At 46.3% G+C, this 24,504-nt stretch overlaps 1 protein-coding gene and 1 non-coding gene across 2 annotated transcripts in view; one reads left to right on the top strand and one right to left on the bottom strand.

Annotated features, from left to right (window-relative positions):
- Positions 1-24,504, top strand: part of Prtg (protogenin) — a 115,851-nt gene that overhangs the window by 46,275 nt on the left and 45,072 nt on the right. Inside the window, exons 6-11 of the mRNA XM_045160574.1 lie at positions 412-570; positions 688-847; positions 2,545-2,792; positions 8,974-9,138; positions 18,531-18,836; positions 19,660-19,848. Coding sequence (XP_045016509.1) covers positions 412-570; positions 688-847; positions 2,545-2,792; positions 8,974-9,138; positions 18,531-18,836; positions 19,660-19,848 — 1,227 coding nt within the window. The remainder of the gene's footprint in view (positions 1-411; positions 571-687; positions 848-2,544; positions 2,793-8,973; positions 9,139-18,530; positions 18,837-19,659; positions 19,849-24,504) is intronic.
- Positions 20,754-20,860, bottom strand: LOC123464193. Its single transcript, XR_006639433.1, has one exon. It is a non-coding gene; the product is annotated as a U6 spliceosomal RNA (small nuclear RNA).

The raw sequence follows: 24,504 nt of genomic DNA, 5'->3' as shown, positions 1-24,504 counted from the left end.
ATTTGGCAGAGAAAGAGGAAGAGAGACAGAGAGAAAGAGGGACAGAGAATGAATGGGTGCATCAGGGCCTTCAGCCATGAAAAGGAACTCCAGACCCCATCTGGCTAACGTGGGTCCTGGGGAATCGAACCTGGCTTTGGCTTTGCGGGCAAATGCCTTAACAGCTAAGCCATCCCTCCACCCCGTCTTTTTTTTTTTTTTTTTTAATTTGTTTTTCAAGGTAGGGTTTCACTCTTGCCCAGGCTGACCTGGAATTTACTATGTAGTCACAGGGTGGCCTCGAACTCACAGCAATCCTCCTCTGCCTCCCGAGTGCTTGGATTAAAGGCATGCGCCAACACACCTGGCTTTTTTTACATAATTCTAAATGGATACATTGTGTCATTTTAACTTGTCTTCTCTTTGAAATAGATCACAGGTCCATTGATGTCTTCAACACCCGGGTACTCGGCAATGGTAATCTCATGATCTCTGATGTCAGGTTGCAACACGCTGGAGTATATGTTTGCCGGGCCACCACCCCAGGCACCCGCAACTTTACAGTTGCCATGGCAACCCTGACTGTACTAGGTATGCTTTCTCTCTGTAATTCTTGTATTTACCATCTTCTCTCATTCGTAACTTACTTTTATCTGAGTTTTGTAGCATTGCTATATAGAAAAAATATTTTTCTTTCTTTGAAAACAGCTCCTCCCTCCTTTGTGGAATGGCCAGAAAGTTTAACAAGACCCCGGGCTGGCACTGCGCGGTTTGTGTGTCAAGCCGAAGGAATCCCCACACCAAAAATGTCGTGGCTGAAAAACGGGAGAAGGATCCATTCAAACGGCAGGATCAAAATGTACAATAGGTAGGCTGAGACATTTTGCTTCAGTTTTATGTAAAATAATGGCTTCATTAATTTTTTATGTGAGATGGTTCTGATAATGCCCAATATCTAAAGAACTTTGACAGTTGAAACTATGTAGTATCAGGGTGGCCTCAAACTCACAGCGATCCTCCTCTGCCTCCTGAGTGCTGGGATTAAAGACGTGCACCACTGTGCCCAGCTTTTTTACATAATTCTAAACGGATGCATTGTGTCATTTTAACTTGTCTTCTCTTTGAAATAGATCACAGGTCCATTGATTATAAGGGGCTAGAGAGATGACTCAGCAGTTAAAGGCCCTTGCTTGCAGAGCCTGATGGCTCAGGTCTGATTCTCCAGTACCCACGTGAAGCAGAGGCAAGAGGCCCTGGCATACCCATACTCTCTCCCACTCCTTCCTTCTTCTCTCTCTGATAAACAAAATAAAAATATATTAAAAACAAAAACAAAACTAGCCGGGCATAGTGGCACACACCTTTAATCCTAGTGCTCTAGGGTTCGAGAGGCAGAGGTAGGAGGATCACCATGAGTTCGAGGCCACCCTGAGACCACACAGTGAATTCCAGGTCAGCCTGAGCTAGAGTGAGACCCTACCTTGAAAAGAAAAGAATCAAGAGCATGAACATGCCATTGATCCTTTTGCATTTTACTCATGGATGGTGGAAGCAGTCCATTATGAAGAAAAAAATCCTGGGAGCTGGGGAGTGGCTCAGCTATTAAAGGTGCTTACTTGCAAACTTGCCCACCTGAGGCCACATCCTCAGCACACACATAAAAGCCAGGTGCAATGTGGCACATGCATCTATAATCCCAGTGTGCCTATGGCAATAGGATACAGAGCCAGGAGAATCCGGAAGCCCGTGGGCCAGCTGGACTGGTGCACACACAATGGAAGTTGGTGGGGGACAGAAGAAAGGTGACCTTATCTCAAGTAGGGTGGAAGGAGAGGATAAACACCCTGAGGTTGTCCCCAGACCTCAGCGTGTCCATGCACACAAATACATGCACACACCATGCACACACATCCACAACACACACACACACGCATTATTAAAGGGGGGGGGTTGGCTGGAGAGATGGTTTAGTGGTTAAGGCACTTGCCAGCAAAGCCAAAGGACCCAGGTTCAGACCCCAGGACCCACATAAGGCAGATACACAAGGTGGGTCTGAATCTGGGGATCCTTTGAAGTGGCTGGAGGCCTTGGTGTGCCCATTCTCTGCACACCCCCAAATAAAATTTTGTTTTAAGTAAAAAATTAGAGATTAAGCTAAGTATGGTGGCACATGCTTTTAATTCTAGCACTCAGGAGGCAGAGGTAGGAGGATTGCCATGAGTTCAAGGCCACCCTGAGACTACATTAGTAAATTCCAGGTCAGCCAGGGATAAAGTGAGACCCTATTTTGGGGGAAAAAAAGAAAGAAAAAAAAAAGAAAAGAAAAATAGAGGTTAAAGCAAAGAGGATTTGGGTATGATAAATACTTGTGAAGACTCAGAATGTAAGAGCAACCTAAAGTAACTAATGTAGGATGTTTTAATCAGAGCTGATTTTATACAGATGGTGTTCTCAGTAACTTTTGTTATGTAAAATGAGTGTATATTCAACAATACACGATGCTTGCTGTTCATACCATTCTTAGGATGCTTTCATGGGTTATAACCATTTTCTCTCTTTCCTCAGTAAATTGGTAATTAATCAAATTATTCCTGAAGATGATGCTATTTATCAGTGCATGGCTGAGAACAGCCAGGGATCCGTCCTGTCCCGGGCCAGGCTCACCGTCGTGCTGTCAGAAGACAGGCCCAGCGCCCCCTACAACGTGCACGCCGAGACCATGTCAAGCTCCGCCATCCTGTTAGCCTGGGAGCGGCCGCTGTACAACTCGGACAAGGTCATTGCCTACTCCGTGCACTACATGAAGGCCGAAGGTGAGCGGCGCCAACCCCGTTCACGACGTGCCCCTTGCTATCGGGATTTCCTTTCTGGGGCCTTGAGGACGTGACATTTGGGGTGCTTGCTTAGCGTCTGTGAGGTCCTGGGTTCGATCCCCTGCACCTCATAACCTGGGTGAGGTAGTGCATACCCAGCACTCGGCAGGTGGAGGCAGGAGGATCCGACGTTCAAGATCATCTTCACCGTACATAGTAGGTTTGAGTGTCAGACCAGTCTAGGCTATATATATAAGATGCTGTCTTTTTTGGTCTAAGCATGTGTGTAGTATGTATGGTGTGGGCATGGTGTATGCATGTTTGTATGCATATGTGTGTGACCTAAGTGCAAGAGGGGACACTGGGTGCCCTCTTGCTCATGTGTCTCTCACTGAACCCAAAGCTACCCTATTTGTGAGCCCCAGTGATTTTCTGTGCCCCCCCCCATAGGACTGGGGTTAGACATGTGTAGTCATATCCAGCTCTTTTTTTTTTCTTTTTTTTTTTTAAATTTTTATTAACATTTTCCATGATTATAAAATATATCCCATGGTAATTCCCTCCCTCCCCACCCCCACACTTTCCCGTTTGAAATTCCATTCTCCATCATATTACCTCCCCATTACAAACATTGTAATTACATATATACAATATCAACCTATTAAGTATCCTCCTCCCTTCCTTTCTCCACCCTTTATGTCTCCTTTTCAACTTACTGGCCTCTGCTACTAAGTACATATCCAGCTCTTGATAGTGCTGCTGGGGAGTTGAACTCAGATGGGCTGAGTCTCCCCCAGGCCCTCAGGCTTGCGTGCATAGTGCTTTTACCTGCTGGGGCATCTGTCCAGCCAGACACCCTGACTTAAAAGGAAATAGATTGTTTTCAGAATGAATGACATCAGAAATTCCATGGCATTTATCTTGTGTGTGTGTGTGTGTGTGTGAGAGAGAGAGAGAGAGAGAGAGAGAGAGAGAGAGAGAGAGAGAGAGAGAGAGAGAGAGAGAGAGAGAGAGAGAGAGAGAGGGAGAGGGAGGGAGAGAGAGAGGTTTATTTTGGCTTACAGACTTGAGGGGAAGCCCCATGATGGCAGGGGAAAATGATGCAGAGGGTGGACATCACCCTGTGGCCAACAGCAAATGGACCACAGGAACAGGAGAGTGTGCGAAACACTGGCAAGGGGGAACTGGCTATAACACCCATAAGCCCTCCCCCAATAATGCACTGCCTCTAGGAGGCGTTAATTCCCAAATCTCCATCAGCTGGGAACCTAGCATTCAGAACACCTAAGTTTATGGGGGACACCTGAATCAAACCACCACAGCCCACCCCTGGCCCCCATAAACTGATAACCACCCATGATGTAAAATGCAATGCATTCAGTCCATCTTTAAAAGTCCCAATAGTTTTTTTTATCACTCCAATGATGTTCAAACATCCCCATAATCCAAGGTCTTTTAACAGCCATAATACCAAAAAATCCTCCCCAAAACCATAATGACACAGAACAAACAATCACACTGCAAAAGATGACATTGGGCATAGCAAAGAAATATTCAACCAATACAAGATTTAAACAGGGCAAACATCAAACTCTGTAGCTCCAAGTCCAACAATTCTTGGAGTGTCAAATCTCCAAGTCCAGTAATTCTAACCAGAAACAAGTCTCTGGAGTTCCAATTCCGCCTGTCAAGCTAGGCTTCATACAGTCCTAGAAAACTTCCTCCGGGGCCAGCAGCTATCCTTAGCAGCCATCTCGTGGTCTCACTTCAATCCACGATCCATCCTCATGGCTCCATCAGGTCTCCATGCAGGCATCCAGCAAACCTGCTTTACACTGCCCATGGCCATTTCCAAAACACAAGATTGTGTTGCAAATTCAATGACTGTCTCTTTCCTGCATTTCTTATACTCCATAATACTAGGTAGAGTGCCAATTTGTTAATCCAGGGGGGAATAAAGCATATTTTGAAGAACAGGACACTCCATCCTTGAGGCACTCAGGCCCCTTGAAAAGAGTCTACGTTCTTACGGTTGCCCCAGTTCTGGTCACTTGGCCCAGTCTCAAAGGTTGTAGTCTCTCATATAATTTCAACTGAATGGGTAGAAGTTTTGGCACAAATATTTAATTTTTTCTGTGCCATATCCCTCTGCTCACACCAGTCCATTTCTACGCAATGTAACCCTGCACAACTTCTCAGGACATGGGCATAACAGCAAGCCTCTCATACAAACTGCTTCTAGCCCAGTCTAGACAAGGCTCCTTTTCACCCTTACAAGCCAAACCTCACAGTCCTTAGTTCTTATTGCGTTCGGGTCTTTCAACTCTGACCAAAATAGTCCATCAAGCTATACTTACAGCAATGCAAGGTGTCTCTAAGACCAAGGTTTCCTCTTGAAAATCAGCTTCAAAAGGTCAAAGCCACACAATCAGGTGTCTAGCAGCAACCCCACTCCTCGGTACCACTTTACTGTTGCAGTCAGGTTTGCATTGCTTGATCCTTCTAGGTGCTGGGCAGCTGGGGGTGAATGAGTTCTTCGGACATTCACAGCCCTGATGGTTTGGTGGTGGGAGACTTTGCAGGGTGCCTGGAGTCTTACCAGAGCTGCTCAGCTGGTCTCCACTGTCTTTCTTTTCCGCATTTATCTCTTTAATAAGGCAAACTGTCACCCATGCCACACATCTGTTTTGTCTAACTTTTTTTTTTTTTTTTCGTTTTTTTTCATGGTAGGGTCTCTCTAGCCGAGGCCGAGATTGGTGTGGCCTTGAGCTCACAACAATCCTTACCTCTGCCTCCCAAGTGCTGGGATTAAAGGAGTGTGCCACCATGCCTGGCCCAACAGACTGGGTTTTAAAAAATTTTTTCTTTATTTGTTCATTTATTTTTTTTAAGAGAGAGAGAGAGAATGGGCACACCAGGGCCTCCAACCACTGCAAACAAATTCCAGATGCAGGGCTGGAGAGATGGCTTAGCGGTTAAGCACTTGCCTGTGAAGCCTAAGGACCCCGGTTCGAGGCTCGGTTCCCCAGGTCCCACGTTAGCCAGATGCACAAGGGGGCGCATGCATCTGGAGTTCGTTTGCAGAGGCTGGAAGTCCTGGTGCGCCCGTTCTCTCTCTCTCCCTCTGTCTTTCTCTCTGTGTCTGTCGCTCTCAAATAAATAAATAAATAATTAATTTAAAAAAAAAAAGGGCTGGAGAGATGGCTTAGCAGTTAAGCACTTGCCTGTGAAGCCTGAGGACCCCGGTTCGAGGTTCGATTCTCCAGGACCCACGTTAGCCAGATGCACAAGGGGGCGCACGCGTCTGGAGTTCGTTTGCAGTGGCTGGAGGCCCTGGCGCGCCCATTCTCCCTCTCTATCTGCCTCTTTCTCTCTCTCTCTCTGTCACTCTCAAATAAATAAATAAATAATTAAAAAAAAATAAATAAATAAATAAAATTCCAGATGCATGCACCCCCTTGTGCATCTAGCTTACATGGGTCATGGAGAGTCGAATTGGGATCATTTGGCTTTGCAGGCAAATGCCTTAACTGCTAAGTTATCTCTCCAGCCCTGGCCTTTTATTTATGTATTTTTATGGGAGAGAGTAAGAGAGAGAAAGAGAAGGAAAGAATTTGTGCACCAGGGCCCTCAGCCACTGCAATCAAACTCGAGACACGTGTGCCACCTTGTGCACATTTGTGACCTTGCGTGCTTGCTTCACATTGTGCATCTGGCTTCTGTGGGACCTGGAGAGTCGAACATGAGTCCTTAGGCTTCGCAGGCAAGCACCTTAACCACTAAGCCATCTCTCCAGCTCTTGTCTAACTTTTCTTACACTGCTTCCATTGTCTGTGTTAGTGGAGTTTAAGATTTTTTAAAAATATTTTATTTTTATTTATTTGACAGAGAAAGAGGGGGGAAAAGAGAGAGAAAATGGGCACAACAGGGCCTCCAGCCACTGTAAACGAACTCCAGACACATGCGCCCCCTTGTGCATCTGGCTAACATGGGTCCTGGGGAATCGAACCTGGGTCCTTTTGCTTTGCAGGCAAGTGCCTCAACCTCTGAGCCATCTCTCCAGCCTGAGTTTAAGATTTTTTCATATGAGCTTCATGTCAGCCAAGGTGTCAATTTCTTATCTGAGACTTACACTGATGTAACTATTTAGCTTCGTAGGAGCCATGGTGTAGTGGTGTGAGTAATGAGTAGATAGAAAACTATATACATGCACCACAGCATGGTTTTTTTAAGGGAAAAGTAAATATGATCAAATTCTTCACATATTTAATTATGTATGTTTTGGTTATTTTATACAATCCTGAGGAAGTTTTTTTTTGTGTGTGTTTTTTTTTGAGGTAGGGTCTCTTTAAAAATTGGGCCGGGCATGGTGGTACACGCCTTTGATCCCAGTACTTGGAAGGCAGAGGTAGGAGGATCACCATGAGCTTGAGGTCATCCTGAGATTACATAGTGAAGTCAAGGTCAGGCTGGAATAGAGTGAAACCCTACCTCCAAAAACAGAAACAGAAAACAACAACAACAACAAAAATTGCACACATACACAAACATTGAATACTGTAGGATGGGATGTAGCCCTGAGGTGAATGTCCATTGCTACAAAATTTAAAAAGTCTAAAAATAATTTGAACGAGATAATTTACTAATCTCATTTACTATATAAAATTAAATGTCACATCTCTTAAAATTCTATTTATTATTATTGGTTCCACCTTTTTTTCCTTTCTATCCTTATGTCTTACGTTTAGCCAAAATCTTGGAGGGAAAGAAAAGCTACTTACAAATCCTAGCAGTCTCGCACTGACTTTCCGTGGAAGCCATGGTGTCGCGGTTTGTGACTTCCAGTTACAGACAAACCAGCCTCCCTTGTATATATGCAGCGGCGTTAAAATCCTTCACCCCACCAGAGGCCCTCTGTAGAGACAGGTGGTTTGCTGTTGTTGCTGGGTGTTTTGAGAAGGAATATTCTGAGTGTAAAAGGGGGTCATGGAAGCAGGAAGAGTGGAGGTCTGGTAACCGAGCTTGGTTGAGTATGTTAATTCCCATCTTAGAGACTTTGGAGGTGACGGGATTGCTGGTGGGGGTGGGGGGACGCTCTTGTCCCCTATTATGGCTGTTTCATTAGAGCCTCTGCATGCGGCTCAGTGGTCTATTCAGGGCCAGAACAAGGCTTTTTAATTTGAACTCAAGGACCTCGTTTGCTAGGTCAGAAATCGGACTGTGCAGCTCCTAATTAACGAGCCATTAGCCAAGTCTGTTGTGAAATGCTTGTAATCTTGTCTAATTAAAATGCTATCAAGTTAATTCAGAAATGTGGAAGAACTTAGTCCTGGAATGTGCCTTCCCAGAGCAGGAGGAGGGGCCGCGCCCAAGAGCTTGGGTGTCAGGCCCTGGCCGACTGTCGCCCCGGAATGCAGCCCAGAGACAAGCCCCTCTCCCTTGCCACGCATGCTTTCTTAGGAATTGCTGAGAATTCTTCTTCTCGATGGGACGGAGCAGTTGAAGCCCATTTCCTGCCGCCAGCCCCGTTGTTTTGCTCGGTGTGGCAGAACCTCTAGGGAACAAAGCGAGATCTTTTGCAGGACAACTTTTGGTTTGGTTTGTTTTTACGAAGAATAGAGTCTGTACATTCCCTGCTGTCTCTTTATTTATGTTTGGAAGGAAAAAAGACGCCGTAAATTTAAGCCAGGAACATTCCAGCTCATGCTAAGCTGTGTTTCTGCTGCTCGCTGTACGTTTGACTGCAGCGTGCATGACATTTACAGAAGATTTCAGTTTGATTTGACAGGAAATGTTCACAGCACTCATTTGTCAAAAGACAAATAACTTGGTTTCTTTTAAAAAAAATTAAATTTATTTGCGTACATGTGTGTGCACATGCCAGGATCTCTTACTGCTTCAAACAAGCGCCCATCTGACTTTATGTGTTATGTGGTACTAGGGAATTGAACCCAGGTCAGCAGGCTTTGCAACCAAGTGCCTTTAACCACTGAGCCAACTGCCTAGCCTCAACTTGGTTACTTTTAGAAAATAAAAGACTTTCTGTTCACAAAAGGGTTTTGTGTCATGAGATGACGGTGATAACATGATACAACAACCAGAGTTTACGGTGAGGGGAAAACGGTCTTGCCAATTTTATTTTGAGTGTTCGAAATTCTCAAATGTGGGTCTTTTAATCTAGGTTTAAATAATGAGGAATATCAAGTGGTCCTTGGGAATGACACAACTCATTACACCGTTGATGACTTGGAGCCGGCCAACAATTACACCTTCTACATTGTGGCTTACATGCCAATGGGGGCCAGCCAGATGTCTGACCACGTCACACAGAACACCCTAGAGGATGGTAAGAAAACAGTCCCACACCTCCTGTGCAGGAACTCTCATGCTTAACTTTTCTCAGTGGATGTGTTTTGGTTAAATGACAGTTACGTTAAACCACTGTCTTATTTATTATTTCCACCTGGTTCTTTCTTTTTGTCAGTAACATGATTAAGACCACTTTAGGGCTGGAGAGATGGCTTAGCGGTTAAGTGCTTGCCTGTGAAGCCTAAGGACCCCGGTTCGAGGCTCGATTCCCCAGGACCCACGTTAGCCAGATGCACAAGGGGGCGCACGCGTCTGGAGTTTGTTTGCAGTGGCTGGAAGCCCTGGCACGCCGATTGTCTCTCATTCTCTCTCTCTCTCTCTCTCTCTCCTTCTCTCTGTCACTCTCAAATAAATAAATAAAAATAAACAAAAATTTTGTTAAAAGACCACTTTACTTATAATTCATAATACAAATTTTAATAATACAGCCCACCCCTTAACTTTGTAGTTCCTAAGTTGCAAATACATTGAACAAAATGTTGATTTTTCTAGGTAAGGATATTAAATGTAATGAATGTTACATGCTGAGTCATGGTCATAGGTGCTTACTTCTGAAGCTGGGGGATTTGGAATTGGGCGCCTGCCAATTAAAAAAAGTTTGTGCCCTGCAGTGTGAAAGGGGATTATTTAGTGAGGTATTATCACAGGATAGGATGAGGAAAAATAGAGGCTAATACATTACCTACATGACTGAAAAGGTCATAGCAGAGCCCCATTATTTTGCAGAATGAATATACAGTAATAAAAGGTCAATTAAAAGTGATTAAAGCCAGGTGTGGTGACGCGCGCCTTTAATCTCAGCACTCGGGAGGCAGAGGTAGGAGGATCACCGTGAGTTCAAGGCCACCCTGAGACTACATAGTGAATTCCAGGTCAGCCTGAGCTAGAGTGAAACCCTACCACAAAAAAAAACAAACAAAAAGAAGTGATTAAAGCGGGCTGGAGAGATGGCTTAGTGGTTAAAGCACTTGCCTACAAAGCCTAAGCACCCAGGTTTGGTTCCCCAGGACCCATGTAAGCCAGGTGTGCAAGGTGGCACATGTGTCTGGAGTTTGTTGAAGGCCCTGGTTCACCCATTCTCTCTCTCTCTCCCCCCTCCTCAAATTAATCAATTAAAAAAATTTTTTTAAATGCTTAAAGCCAGGCGTGGTGGCAACCACCTTTAATCCTAGCACTCGGGAGGCAGAGGTAGGAGGATCACCATGAGTTTGAGGCCACTCCTGAGACTACAGAGTGAATTCTAGGTCAGCTTGGGCTATAGCGAGACCCTTCCTCAACCACTCCCCCCCAACAAAAAAAAGGATTAAAAAGTATTGAAAATGAACTAGCACCTAGTTTATTATTAGACATGGCCTGCTTTCACTATCGAGTGGTGGTTGTTTTGAGGAAGGACCATATTCTCCGAGAATGGTGGAAAATTCCATTTATTAAGATAGCCTGGACAGGTGTTGAGGGTCAGTGGTCGAAAGTTTCCCTAGCATGTGTGAGGTCCTGCGTTCAATCCCCAGCACCACAAAAGAAAAGTGGCATGACAATAAAGATCCTGGGCTGGGGAGATGCTCAGTGGCGGTTGAAGGTGCTTGCTTGCACACCCTGCCTGCCCAGGTTCCATGCTCCAATCCTGTGATAATACCTCACTAAATAATCCCCTTTCACACTGCAGGGCACAAAGCATGGGCCCTCTAGAAGTTTGGGCGAGAAATCCTGACTTTCACAACATGCCACACAGAACCAAGGGAGGGCCAGTTCTCCGGACTGTTGCATGTACCTGTGGACCATGTGCTACACAAAACCAGATGTTCAAAGTGGTGTGTGGGTCTGGAGTTTATTTGCAGCAACAAGAGGGCCTGACATGTTCCCCCCAAATAAATAAATGAAAAATTTTTTACTTCACTTATTTATTTGAGAGAGAGAAAGACATAGAGAGAGAATGGGCGCACCAGGGCCTCTAGACACTGCAGATGCATTCTAGATGCATGCACCACCTTGTGCATCTGGCTTATGTAGGTCCTGGGGAATTGAACCGAAGTCCTTTGGCTTTGCAGGCAAGCACCTAACTGCTAAGCCATCTCTCCAGCCCTGAAATAAATTTTTAAAAAGGTAAAAGATAGTCCTAGGGCAAAAGAAGGTAATTGGAGGGGCTTATGATCAAAATACATTATGTGCATGAATGAAAATTGTTAATAAAAAAAAAGGCAGGTGTGGTGGTGCACACCTTGAATCTCAGGCCTCCAGAGGCTGAGGTAGGAATTTTAAAAAATTAAAATTAGGGCTGTAGGGATGGCAGTTAAGGTATTTGTAAAGCCTAAGGGCCCAGGTTCATTTCCCCAGTTCCCCTACATAAGACAGTTGCACAAGGTGGTACATGCATCTAGAGTTCGTCTGCAGTGGCTTGGAGACCCTGGTGCACCTAGTCTTTCTCTATTCTCTTTCCCTCCTCTTCTCCCCTTCCTCCCTTCCACCATCCCTTCCATCCTGTCTCTGTCAAACGAGTAAAAAAATTAAAATCAAATTAATATATACACACTGCGTGTGTGCGTGTGCACGACAGTCCTGGGAAACTGGCCCTCCCTTGGTTCTTCATGGAGTGTTGTAAAAGACAGGCTTTCTTTCCCAGGATTCTAGAGGGCCCATGCTTTGCGCCTAGCAGCGTGAAAGTGGATTGCTCAGCATACACATTAGCACGGCATTATCTCATCGCTGAAGTTTCTCATCCTCAGTGAATATTCTACTCTTGGTTTTCAAAACGAAGAGTGTGTGTGTACCTGTGTGTTGCATGCATACAGAGCTCAGAGGACAACTTCTAAGTGTCAGTCCTTACCTTCCATCTTCATTAAGACAGGACTTCTTGTTTTATAAACTTATTTTATTGACAGCTTCCATAATTACAGACAATAGCCATAATAATTCTATTCCATCCCCACTTCCCCCTCACAAATCCACCTTCCATCGTATCTCCTCCTTTCAATTATTCTCTCTTTTATTTTGATGTCATCATCTTTTTCTCCTGTTATGAAGGTCTTGTGTAGGTAGTGTCAGGCACTGCGAGGTCAAGGATATCCAGGCCCTTTTGTGTCTGGAGGATTTCATCATAAGCAGTCCTACACTTCCTTTGGCTCTTAACATTCCACCAACTTCTTCTACAATGGACCCCGAACCTTACAGGATATGTAGAAAAGAGATGTCTTTGGGGGGCAGAGGTAGGAGGATGACCATGAGTTTGAGGCCACCCTGAGACTAAATAGCTAATTTCAGGTCAGCCTGACCCTACCTCAAAAAAGAGAGAGAGAGATGTCTCAGTGCTGAACACTCTTGCTGTCACTTCTTAGCAGTCTGGTGACTTTTGCGTCACCCCAGTGGTCACCAGCATCTGAAAAGAGAAGCTTCTTTAAGCAAATTAAGAGTAGCATTTGTATATGGGTGTGAATGTTAAATAAAGTGCTTACAGGGCAGGTGGGTGGATATAATATATGCTTTTATCTAGACAACATTAGGTGTTACTTACCTCGTGCTCATGACATCCCCCACCATAGGCTTTTGATTAGGTTTTCTGTACCAGACATGTATTTCCTCTGTGGAACAGGCCTCCAGTCCAATCAGCGAGCAGTTGGTTTTCCCTGTAACAGACATGCCACTATTGCACCATGTACCAATTGGGACATATGGCCAGGCTTGCCAGTCTTAGGGCTTGCAAGGTCCACTGATGACTTCTGTCTCCCACAGGGCTGTATGCAGCATAGCCTTTTCTAGCATTCTGTCAGCTGGTCCACAAGGAGGGAGCTTTCAGCTCAGCTCTACCTTGATTTCTCAGTGACCACAGCAGGATTTCCTGATGGTCAATTTTTCTGTCTCTGCCTCCCTTTTCAGCTGCATGTGCTCTGGGATTACAGAAGCCTGCCACAGTCTCTGGCTCTTGTGTGGGGTCTAAGCATCTGGACTCAGAACTCAGGTTCTCATGCTTGGGCAGGAAGTACCTCATTCACTGAGCCGTTTCCACACAGCTTTGTAGAAATAATTCCCACACCTCCCCTTTCTTCATTTAGTCTCAGATCTCTTACTTACACCTTTATATTTTTTGGGGCGGGGGAGAGTTGAGGTACGGTCTCACTCTAGCTCAGGCTGACCTAGAATTCACTATGTAGTCTCAGGGTGACCTCGAACTCGTGACAATCCTCCTACTTCTGCCTCCTGAGTGCTGTGATTAAAGGCGTGCACCACCACACCTGGCTTTCTTATGTTTTTTTTTTTTTCTTTTGGTTTTTTGAGGTAGGGTTTCACTCTAGCTCAGGCTTTCCTGGAATTCACTATGGAGTCTCAGGGTGGCCTCAAACTCGTGGCGATCCTCCTACCTCTGCCTCCCGAGTGCTGGGATTAAAGGCGTGCGCCACCACGCCCGGCTTCTTATGTATATTTTTGTAATGCCACCTAATTTAGATATTTATAAATTCACAATTGGGCTAAATGAAAAAAAAAATTGATCTGGATGCTGAATTTCAGAAATTTTAGCTTTCATTTAAGAGTCTGTTCTACGTGCCAGTGTGGTGGTACACAACTATAATCCCAGAACTTGGGAGGCTGAGGCAGGAGGATAACAAGCTTGAATCCTGCCTGGACATAGCAAGACCCTGTCTCAAAAGAGTTTTCGGTGACTGGCTGAAGGGTTCAGTGGATAAAACTCGTACTGTGCACTCGTGAGGACGCGAGTTCAGATCCCCAGCACCCGTGCAACGCTGGAGCACTAGTGTCTGTAATCCCAGCTCAACAGGAGGGAGGTGGGAGAATCTACCAGAAGCTTGCTGGCCAGATATCCTGCCAGAGCAGCACTGAGAGACCCTGTCTTCAATGAGGTGGAGGTGAGGACTGACGCCCTCCAACCTGCACGTGCGACCCGGGACACACGAGCACGCTCAGCCACGCATGTGCGTGCACACACACACCAAAGTGGTCTTGCACATTAGTGAACCACTATCTACATTTGTAACATCACTATGTACCATCTCTAGTTATCACATGGCATTTAACATCCTCTGTTGTGCATATCTGAGGGAAAACAGGCCAGTGTGTGTGTGTGTGTGTGTGTGTGTGTGTGTGTGTGTGTGTGTGTGGTGTTCTCTCTGTATCTCCTTAAAAATATGAGGATAGCCGAGCGTGGTGGCAACGCCTTTAATCCCAGCACTCAGGAAGCAGAGGCATGAGGATCACGATGAGTTCAAGGCCGCCCGGAAACTACATAGTGAATTCCAGGTCAGCCTGGGCTACAGCAAGACCTGACCTTGAAAACCAAAAGGAGCATAAACAGTAACATACCTGACATTCCAATGAAGTCATATTCTCCTAGGACCTTGTACTTTCCTGCAACTTTATTTAATAACATTCAATATATATATATATATATATATATATATATATAATATACCAATCTTCTGACATTGCTTTTCAAATTTCTGCTCTAGTCTCTTCCCATTTCTCTCTCTTTCTTTCTTTGGTTTCTACTTTAAATAATTCTTTTAAAAAATATTGACAATTTTCATCCATGTAGGCAGTGTCCTCCCATGTCTTAAGACCTTCCCGAGGTGAGCGGCGGGTCTTGGCATGCGCGGCCGTGTTCCACAGCCACAGCGGCACCGAGGGGCTCCCGCCCACCTCTGCAGACGCTCCTCTGCTCTCACTTCGCCCCTCCCTGCGCCTGCGGCAGGGAGCTACGGTCACATGGGAGATGGCAGAGAAAGAGGGTGGGCAGGTGGCCCTATCTGGTCTCTGCGGGCCTGCTCCTTCCCCCACTAGGAGTGTGAGTGGAGCAAATGGTGACACCCAGTTCTCTCAGCCATAAAGTAGAAATACTAACGGGGTTTCCGTCATGGGATTTCTCTGAGAATTAATAGTTCAAACATGTGAAAGATTTCGAAGCGCTCACATTGGTTTTTCATCTTCTGTCTGCTTTTACAGATTCATTCTCTCTCTATGTGTGTGTGTATATGTATGTATTACTTAATATTTAATTTTTTTTACTTTATTTATTTGAGAGAGAGAGCAGCAGATACAGAGAGAATGGGGTGCACCAGGGCCACTAGCCACTGCAAACAAACTCTAGGTGCAGGCACCCCCCTTGTGCATCTGGCTTATATGGGTCCTGGGGAATCAAACCTGGGTCCTTTGGCTTCTCAGGCAAGTGCCTTAACCACTAAGCCATCTCTCCAGTCCCTACTTAACATCTAATATAATCAAAATACACACAGAGAGAATGACATTGTCCCTGGCCTGAGGTAGCTAGTTTTCTGGGAGAGAGGGAACAGAGACAATAAACAAGATAACCTATGAGTTACATGCTAAGTTCGAGAGTGACTAGATATGGGGAATAAAGAGGAAAATGAGGGGAAAAGAAACTAAAAGGTTGAAGTAGCTTTGAGATTTTAGACAGTCATCCACAGAGAGGGGCTCACGTTAGGTGACGTTTGGGTGAAGATCCGGAAGAGGTAAGGTTAGGGTGCCGAGGAGGCTTCTGCAGCTGTGACTGGAGTGGAGGGAGCGAGGGGGAGGCAGCTGGAGGTGGGGCCACAGCACCCCTGCTGGGCAGCCAGTTGCTAGGTGGGCTTTACGTGAGGACTTTGGTCCTCACTGAGTGAGACAGAATTGCTCTAGGTAGAAGAGTGTCCTGACTGTCCTGTTGCATGCAGGCTGTGATGGTGAATGGACGGTAGGGACAAGGGCAGAAGCTGGGCCACCCAGTAGGCTATCACCACAGTGTTGACTAAAGGTGCTGGTAGCTGTGGATGGAGGGGTGGCTGTGGAAGTCGCAGACACAGGGCTGAAAGTGGAGTGTGTGTGGAGGAGGCAAGGGTAGCAAGAAGGGTTTGGTTGAACAGGTAATTGCCATCCCCTGAGCTGAGAAATGAGAAAGGCCACAGATGTGGCTCCTTTGTGTGAGGTAAAACCTAGACATGAAGTTGCTTGGATGACATTACAGACCCCATAACAAATTGATAGAATATCATTCAGTCTAACTTGGGCTGGAGAAATGGCCTGGCAGGTGAGGAACTTGCCTGAGAAGCCAAAGGACCCAGGTTCGTTTCCCCAGGAGCCATGTAAGCCAGATGCACAAGGTGGCACATGCATCTGGAGTTTGTTTGCAGCAGCTAGAGGCCTTGTCACGTCCATTCTCTCTCTCTCTCTCTCTCTCTCTCTCTCTCTCTCTCTGCATCTTTCTCTCCTCTCTCAAATAATAAATAAATAAATAAAGTAAAACTATCTAACTTGAGAACAGGTTTTAACTGTGTGAAGTATATCTTTTAGTGTGAAGTGTCCATCACTACTGGAACTCGTGTTCCTGCAGTACCAATGTGATTCATTTTTTATCTTTGTTTTATTTATTTGAGAGAGAGTGAGAGAAGACAGAGAGAGACAGAATGGGCATACCATGGCCTCTGGCCACTGCTAACGAACTCAAGAAGCGTGTGCCACCATGTGCATCTGGTTTACATGAGTACTGGGGAATCGAACCTGGGTCCTTTGGCTTCATAGGCAAGTGTCTTAACTGCTCAGCCATCTCTCCAACCTGGAAAACCCCCCTTTTATTTTCTTTTTATGTGTGTGTGTGAGAGAGAGAGAGAGAAAGAAAATTGGTGTGCCAGAGCCTCAGCCACTGCAGTCCAACTCCAGACACATGTACCACCTTGTGTGCATGTGTGACCTTGAGCTTGTGTCACCTTGTAAGTCTGGCTTACATGGGATCCAGATAGTCAAACATGGGTCCTTAGACTTCACAGGCAAGTGCCTTAACCAATAGGCCATCTCTCCAGTTCAGAAAACCCATTTTTATATTAAACATCATGCACTACAACTGGGCATTAAAAGTTCATATTAGGGTTTTGTTTGTTTGTTTTTGGCTTTTCAAGGTAGGGTCTCCTCTAGCCCAGGCTGACCTGGAATTCACTGTGTAGTCTCAGGGTGGCCTCGAACTCATGGCGATCCTCTTATTTCTGCCTCCCAAGTGCTGGGATTAAAGTCATGCACCACCATGTTCATCTAATATTAGGTTTTAAGAGTCAGCTCTTAGAATTCAAAAAATTACTTTCAGGGTTAGAGAGATAGCTCACTGGATGGAGGCGCTTGCTCTTCAATCCCACTGACCCCCCCACACACACACACACCAGTATCCACATGAAGCTGAAACTGAATGCAAAGTGGCGCATGCGTCTGTGATCTCGGTTCACCTACAGCAACGAGAGGCTGAGGCAGAACAGCCCTGAAGCTCCTGGACTAGCCAGAGACCCTGTCTCAAACAAGGTGGGACACCCCGAGATCGTCCTCTGATCACGTGTCTGCCCACACGCACGCCACACTCTGCACTACTAGTACTACTAAGAATAGAGCGAATTTCTCAATTATTCTGGAGTCCCAGGTGTTCTCACTCACTTGCTTCAAGGGCATTTTGATGCTTACTTGGGAAGTTGTCTAGTAATTTTTATTTTTTATTTTTTTATTTTGAGAGAGAGAGAGAGAGAGAGAAAGAACTGGCACACCAGGGCCTCAGCCACTGAAATCGAATTCCACTTGCGCCAACAAGTGGGCGTGTATGACCTTGTGCTTGCCTCACCTTTGTGTGTCTGGCTAACATGGGATCTGGAGAGTCGAACATGGGTCCTTAGGCTCTGCAAGCAAACGGTTTAACCACTAAGTCATCTCTCCAGCCCTTATTTTAGATGATTATTAAGTATTTCCATATTTGTCCCAACATCATGACAGAAGCAATGAGAATCTTACTGTCTTTGATTCCATGAGTTTCATCCGTCCTTAATTACTGTTCCTTCTTCTTTTCTTATTAGTTCTCTGCTTCTTTTTTCTTTTTTTCTTTTTTCAAGGTAGGGTCTTATTTTAGCCCAAGATGACTTGGCACTCACTCTGTAGTCCCAGGCTGTACAGCAATCCTCCTACCTCTGCCTTTTAAATGCAATTAAAGGCAGGCGTCACCATGTCTGCTGGGTCTCTGCTTCTTTGGGTATCTGCCAGAGCAGGCAGTGTCTCTTCTGCTGTCATGCTGTGTGTTGTTGGTTAGAAAGTTCAGGGCTGGAGAGATGGCTTAGTGGTTGAGGTACTTGCTTGTGAAGCCCAAGGACCCAAGTTCTATTCCCCACTACCCACTTCAGCCAGGTGCACAGGATGGCACATGCATCTGGAGTTCATTTGTAGTGGCTAGAGGCTCTGGCGTGCCCATTCCCATTCTCTCTCTCTCCCTTTCTGCCTCTTTCTTTCTCTCTCAAATAAATTAACTAAATAAAAAACGGTCTTTAAGAAAATTCAGTAAGTACTGTTGTGCTCAGCAGCATCTTGATTGTAAATATTTATAAACATTGTGTCTATTTGTATAAACAGTTCCCCTGAGGCCTCCTGAAATTAGCTTGGCGAGTCGAAGTCCCACGGACATCCTCATCTCCTGGCTGCCAATCCCAGCCAAGTACCGGCGAGGCCAGGTGGTGCTCTATCGCCTGTCCTTCCGCCTGAGTTCAGAGAGTTCCATCCAAGTGCTGGAGCTCCCGGGGACCGCGCGTGAGCACCTCCTGGAAGGCCTGAAGCCCGACAGTGTCTACCTGGTCCGCATTGCCGCGGCCACGCGAGCGGGGCTGGGGGAGTCGTCAGTGTGGACTTCCCACAGGACACCGAAAGCTACGAGCGTGAAAGGTAACCGCTACCGACGGCCCCTCTGGGAAGAACGCCGTGTCTTGAAATTTGAATTGAAGTCTTCCTCTCTCGGTTATAGCTAAGCCATCTCCCCAGCCCATTGTCTCCCTGCTTTAATTCCCTAGTGCCCACGTAAAGCCAGATGCACAAAATGGCCCGTGTGTCTGGAATTCATTTGCAGCACCAAGAGGCCCTGGCATGCCTGCCCTCTCTCCCCCATCTCTCTCATAAATAAATAAATAGAAAGATCCTAAAACAAGGGGCCCTGGTTCTTTCTCTTTAACTCCTGTGGAATGTCACGTGGCTGATCTGCGATGTGCTGATAATGTCGGTTCTATCACAGAACAGTATCAAGAGAGTCAGAATTGGAAAATAAGGTATTCGTGCATTAAAAAATTCAATAGCAATTTTAGACATTATTTTGTTATGTACATTTTAATGTTTTATTTTTATTTATTTATTTGACAGAGAAAGAGGGAGAAAAAGAGAGAGAATGGACACACCAGGGCCTTCTGCCACTGCAAATGAACTCCAGATGCTTGTGCCCCCTTGTGCATCTGGCTAATGTGGGTCCTGAGGAATCAAACCTGGATCCTTTGGCTTTGCTGGCAAATGCCTTAACCACTGTGCCATCCCTCCAGCTCTGTTATGTACATTTTAGTCTTTAGGTAGCATATTTTAGATCCTCTCTAAGTTGATAGCTATGGATTTATGAAGGTTGGGCTGAAGTGTAATTGTTGAACGTCTTGTAACTGTTGGTTTCACACTGAGGTCCCTGTGGGTTGTGAGTTGTTCACACTACCGTCCCTGGTGACTTTCCTAGCCCCCAAGGCTCCAGAGCTGCATCTGGAGCCCCTGACCTGCACCGCCATCTCTGTGACGTGGGAGCAAGAAGCCGAGGACCTGGGAACCATCCAAGGCTACAAGCTCTTCTACAGAGAGGAGGGGCAGCAGGAGAATGGACCGATTTTCCTAGACACTGGCAACCTTCTGTATACGCTCAGTGGCTTGGGTGAGTGTGTCCGTGATTGTCCTTGTATCCTACTGTGGCCATTGGGACAAGGGTTACAGGATGTGAGGAGTGACTTCGTATGTCAGGGAGAAGGACTGGTTTCACGGTGTCATGTTCCAGTGGCAGCAGGAGATATCAGGTGGCCAGGCTGTTGCTATGTTGCCTCCAGCTCCAGGAATCTGTGTTTCTTTCTATAAAGTTCACTTCTGGAATCCCAGCTCTCGGGAGGCAGAGGTAGGAGGATCACCCTGAGTTCGAGGCCACCCTGAGACTACATATGACTTCCAGGTCAGCCTGGGCCAGAGTGAGACCCTCCCTCAACCCCCACCCCCAAAGTTCACTTCTGGCACAGGGCGGTCCTGGTCCTGGTCCATTGTCATGTGATGGACACAGAGTAGCATGTCAAGTAGGATTTCACTAGGTGGTTGAATAATACTCACCAAGTATGTTGAACTTGGTATTTGCCTGAGAGTGCTATAAAGGTATAAAATAATTTATATCAGGGCTGGAGAGATGGCGTAGTGGTTAAGGTGCTTGCCTGTGAAGCCTAAGGAATCGGGTTCATTTCCCCCGTACCCACATAAGCCAGATGCACAAGGTGGCCTGTGCATCTGGAGTTCATTTGCAGAGGCCCTGCTATACCTATTCTCTTTCTCTCTCAAATAAATAAATATTTTAAAATATAACAATTTTATCAAATATGTATAAAATAATACCTTTATCTTTGACCCATATGAGTAGAAACTTTCTTCATGTGCCTAGAAATGGTGGAAAATAAGGACTGTGTCTGTGCTTGGATTGATACACATCCTGAAAGGCACATTTTTTTTATGGGGGGGAAATAAGTTTTATTTTTATCTGAGGAGTCAGCCAGCATCCAGCCTCAGAACTTCTGGGACTTCTTCAAAAATATGGAACTCCTGAGGAACCTGTGTGTCACCCTTGCATAGGGGCCATGCTAACCTTCTCTGTATCATTCCGATTTTAGTACATGTGCTGCCAAGGCGAGCACACGAAAGGCACTTTTATTCTCATTTTCCCTGTCTTTGCAGAGTAAAAAGAATTCCTGATGTACCATGTTTCATAGAGATTAAATTGAATTTATGAGCATGAAGTTAGGAGTACTCCTAGCTCGGAGTGAGTCGATGTTCACCCAAGCGGACACTCGTTCTGATGAACAGGCGAACTCCTATTAGGATTTTATGAACCACGGTGGCTTTTCTGCTCAAGCTGCCCTTGGGAGGTGACAGATATCCCAACATGGGGCGCCATGCTCTCTTCCCTGACCTGGTAACACAAGCCACGAGAGCAGCAATAAGCCGGCGTTGCCCCCTGCACAAGGGGGCTCAGTGGTGGGACCCAGTGTCCGGGTGCAGGGACGTAGAAACCCCTCCGGTGGCTCCATGCCGGAGTTTTCCAGATGGTCTTCTGCTGATAATCTTGTTACTTTGTTTTTAAATTTGATCTGCCTTGGGCCAAATGCGGTTACTGTCGATCTCTGTCGCGGAGCCTGATGAACGATGAGGGTGCGTGTGTCCCGCGCCCGCCGGTGCTGGGGTGGTGCTCCCCCGGGCTCCCTGCCTTGCCCCCGTGCGCCCGCCCGCCCTCCTCCCGCAGCGCTGGCCCTGAAGCTTCGGACAGGAAAAGGGCTTAGGGACCGCTGGTGACGAAAACCTCACAGCTCAAACTCAGTTCTTTCCTTTTCCTCTACGAGTTTACACCTAAACGTGGAAATAATATGTGGAAATGCATACCCAGAGAACGCTGCCTGCTGTTTTTCCAAGGCAGGGTCTCTCATTCTAGCCCAGGCTCATCTCCAACTCCTCCCTCGGCCTCCTGGGGGCTGGGGTTAAAGATGAGCACCACCCACCGCACCTGGGGGCTGGGGTTAAAGATGAGCACCACCCACCGCACCTGGGGACTGGGGTTAAAGGCGCGCGCCACCCACTGCACCTGGGGACTGGGATTAAAGGCGCGCGCCACCCACTGCACCTGAGGGTTGGGATTAAAGGCGCGCGCCACCCACTGCACCTGAGGGTTGGGATTAAAGGCGCGCGCCACCCACTGCACCTGAGGGTTGGGATTAAAGGCGTGCACCACCCACCGCACCTGGGAGGTTGGGATTAAAGGCGAGACTGCCCACCACACCTGGCTCCCCAGAGGATTCTTCTTGGGCATGGATTACACGTAGTTTATTCTAAAGACTTGAATAGTCAATTAGAAGAAGAAAACGGTTCTACTCTTCTAAGAAGTTTAGAGAGACCTTAAAAATTTGGTTTATTTATTAGAGAGAGAAAGGCAGGCAGAGAAAGCAAGCATGAATGACCAAACACCAAGACACTTGCACCACTTTTTGTGTCTGGCTTCACGTGAGCTGCTGTGAATTTAACCGGCTGGCAGACTTTGTAAGAAAGCACCTTCAAAGGCTGAGCCATCTCCCCAGCCCTAACTCATGTGTTTTAAAATCAGTTCCATGTATACTGCGTTTGTTTTTGTGTGTTTGTTTGTTTGTTGGGGGGGGGGTGAGGTGGGGTCTTTCCGTAGCCCAGGTGGTGGCCTCCAACTCATGCTGATCCTTCTACCTCAGCCTCCTGAGTGCTGGGTTTAAAGGCTTGCACCACCACGCCTGGATTTTGTTTCTATATTGTAACAGCTATCATGTTTGCTATTTGAAGGAGCTTCATTGAAAATCACTTTTCACATGCATAACTAAGAAAGGATTTGGGTGTTGTTGCACACTCTCTGCAGAACTAGTTCCAGTGGTTGGCCTGCTGGAGTTCAAGGTCAGGAGGTCTCCGCACCTGTAGACACCTGCTTGTTAGGCAGCTGCTGTGCGCCTGGAGCTCTGAGCGACATCCTGCATGGCTGGCTAGCAAGGGTGCACTGACGGGGTTCAAGCACTGCGCAGCTGTCGGCTGGATCACCTTTAGGGTACCCTCTTACCTGGAGCCCCACAGGGCCTGGCCCTTCTTTTATAGAATGTCCCTTCTGGGGTCTGACCAAGTCACAACCAGCGAGAGGCCTTCTCACCTCGTCCTCTGTACTTCCGGATTCCAGAAGGAAGGCCAGTGTGTCCTGGTCAACTGGACAAGTGACCATCTGTGGCCATTTCTGGAGGCGGCATCTGGCCAGAGCTGCCTGTTTAACAGAGACTGATGTGTGCAGAGGGCAGGAGGTTAAGGGAGCCCCTCCGCGTCTTGCGCGGTGAATACTTGCTTTCACGGGGCTCCTGCACGTCAAAGAAGCTCTAGCTGGAGCGCGATTCACTAAGTGGGCTTGGAAATGCAATTTAATGCTTCTGTTTGCTGAGTCCATGTCAAATTTGAGTAACAAACTGCTGTCTCAAAATTTCATTTTCTTACTAATCCCCTTTCTGATGCCTTTCTGCACATCCTTTTGTTTCCACTTCTTTTGTAATTAAGTTTTCAATTTTAAAAGTGTTTTCTGGGGCTACGTTCTCCTTGAAAATACACACAGACCTTTGTCCTAAAAGAAAGACAAATTAAGTTATATTTTTTGATTCACTTACCTAACATTTAAAAATTTTTCCCAAGTAAGACATCATGTTATGTGACAGATGTGACTTCTTAAAACAAGGATTAAGCCGATTGATATTTAATTGGCTAACTTGTTTCCCCAAATACATGATTATATTTTTTAAAAAAGCTATTTTAGAACATCTTACTTTAAAAAAGCCTCAAGGATCACGTCCCTGAAATGTATATGGTGTTTTGTGTTTTTTTTTTTTTTGTTTTTTTTTTTTGTGGTAGGGTCTCACTAGCTCGGGCTGATCTCAGGGTGACCTCAAACTCATGGTGATCCTCCTACCTCTGCCTCCCAAGTGCTGGGATTAAAGGCATGTACCACCATGCCTGGCTTGATTTATCTTCCTTTAAAAAATTTTTGGGCTGGAGAGAAGGCTTAGCGGTTAAGCGCTTGCTTGTGAAGCCTAAGTACCCCCGTTCTAGGCTTGATTCCCCAGGACCCACGTTAGCCAAATGCATAAGGGGGGTTCGTTTGTAGGGCTGGAGGCCCTGGCATGCCCATTCTCTCTCTCTCTCTGTCTCTCTCTCCCCCTCTTTCTCTCTGTGTCTGTTGCTCTCAAATAAATCAAATAAATAAATAAAAATAAACAAAAACATTAAAAAGTTTTTATTTATTTATTTGAGAGCTACAGACAGAGAAAGATGGGGGAGGGGATGGTTTCACCCGTGCCTCCAGTCACTGTTAATGAACTCCAGACACAGGCGGCACCTTGTGCATCTGGCTTACGTGAGTCCTGGGGAATTGAACCTGGGTCCTTTGTCTTTGCAGGCAAGTGCCTTAACTGCTAAGCCATCTCTCCAGCCCTTCTTTCTTTGGCATACATGTATAGCTTGGTGTATGTGTATAGTGTATGTGCCGATGCATGTGCCTGGTGAACGCGCGTGTGATGGCCAGAGGAGAGCATCAATAAATGGCTTCTGTGCTATCTCCTCAGATGGGCCTCTCTGGACCTGGGAGCTGCCGTCTTTGATCAGACTGGCTGCCTAGTGCACCCCAGCCATTCTCCTGTCTCCTCCCCGACGGCACTGGGGATACAGATGTGCCTAACCACACCTGGATTTTTACATAAGTGCTGGTGACCACCCTCGGGTTCTCCTCAGGGCCTCTCAA

The sequence above is a fragment of the Jaculus jaculus genome, chromosome 10 (genome assembly GCF_020740685.1).
Source record: "Jaculus jaculus isolate mJacJac1 chromosome 10, mJacJac1.mat.Y.cur, whole genome shotgun sequence".
Taxonomy (NCBI): domain Eukaryota; kingdom Metazoa; phylum Chordata; class Mammalia; order Rodentia; family Dipodidae; genus Jaculus; species Jaculus jaculus.
The sequence above is the reverse complement of the archived record's forward strand: the minus strand, read 5'-3'. Positions and strand labels throughout refer to the sequence as shown.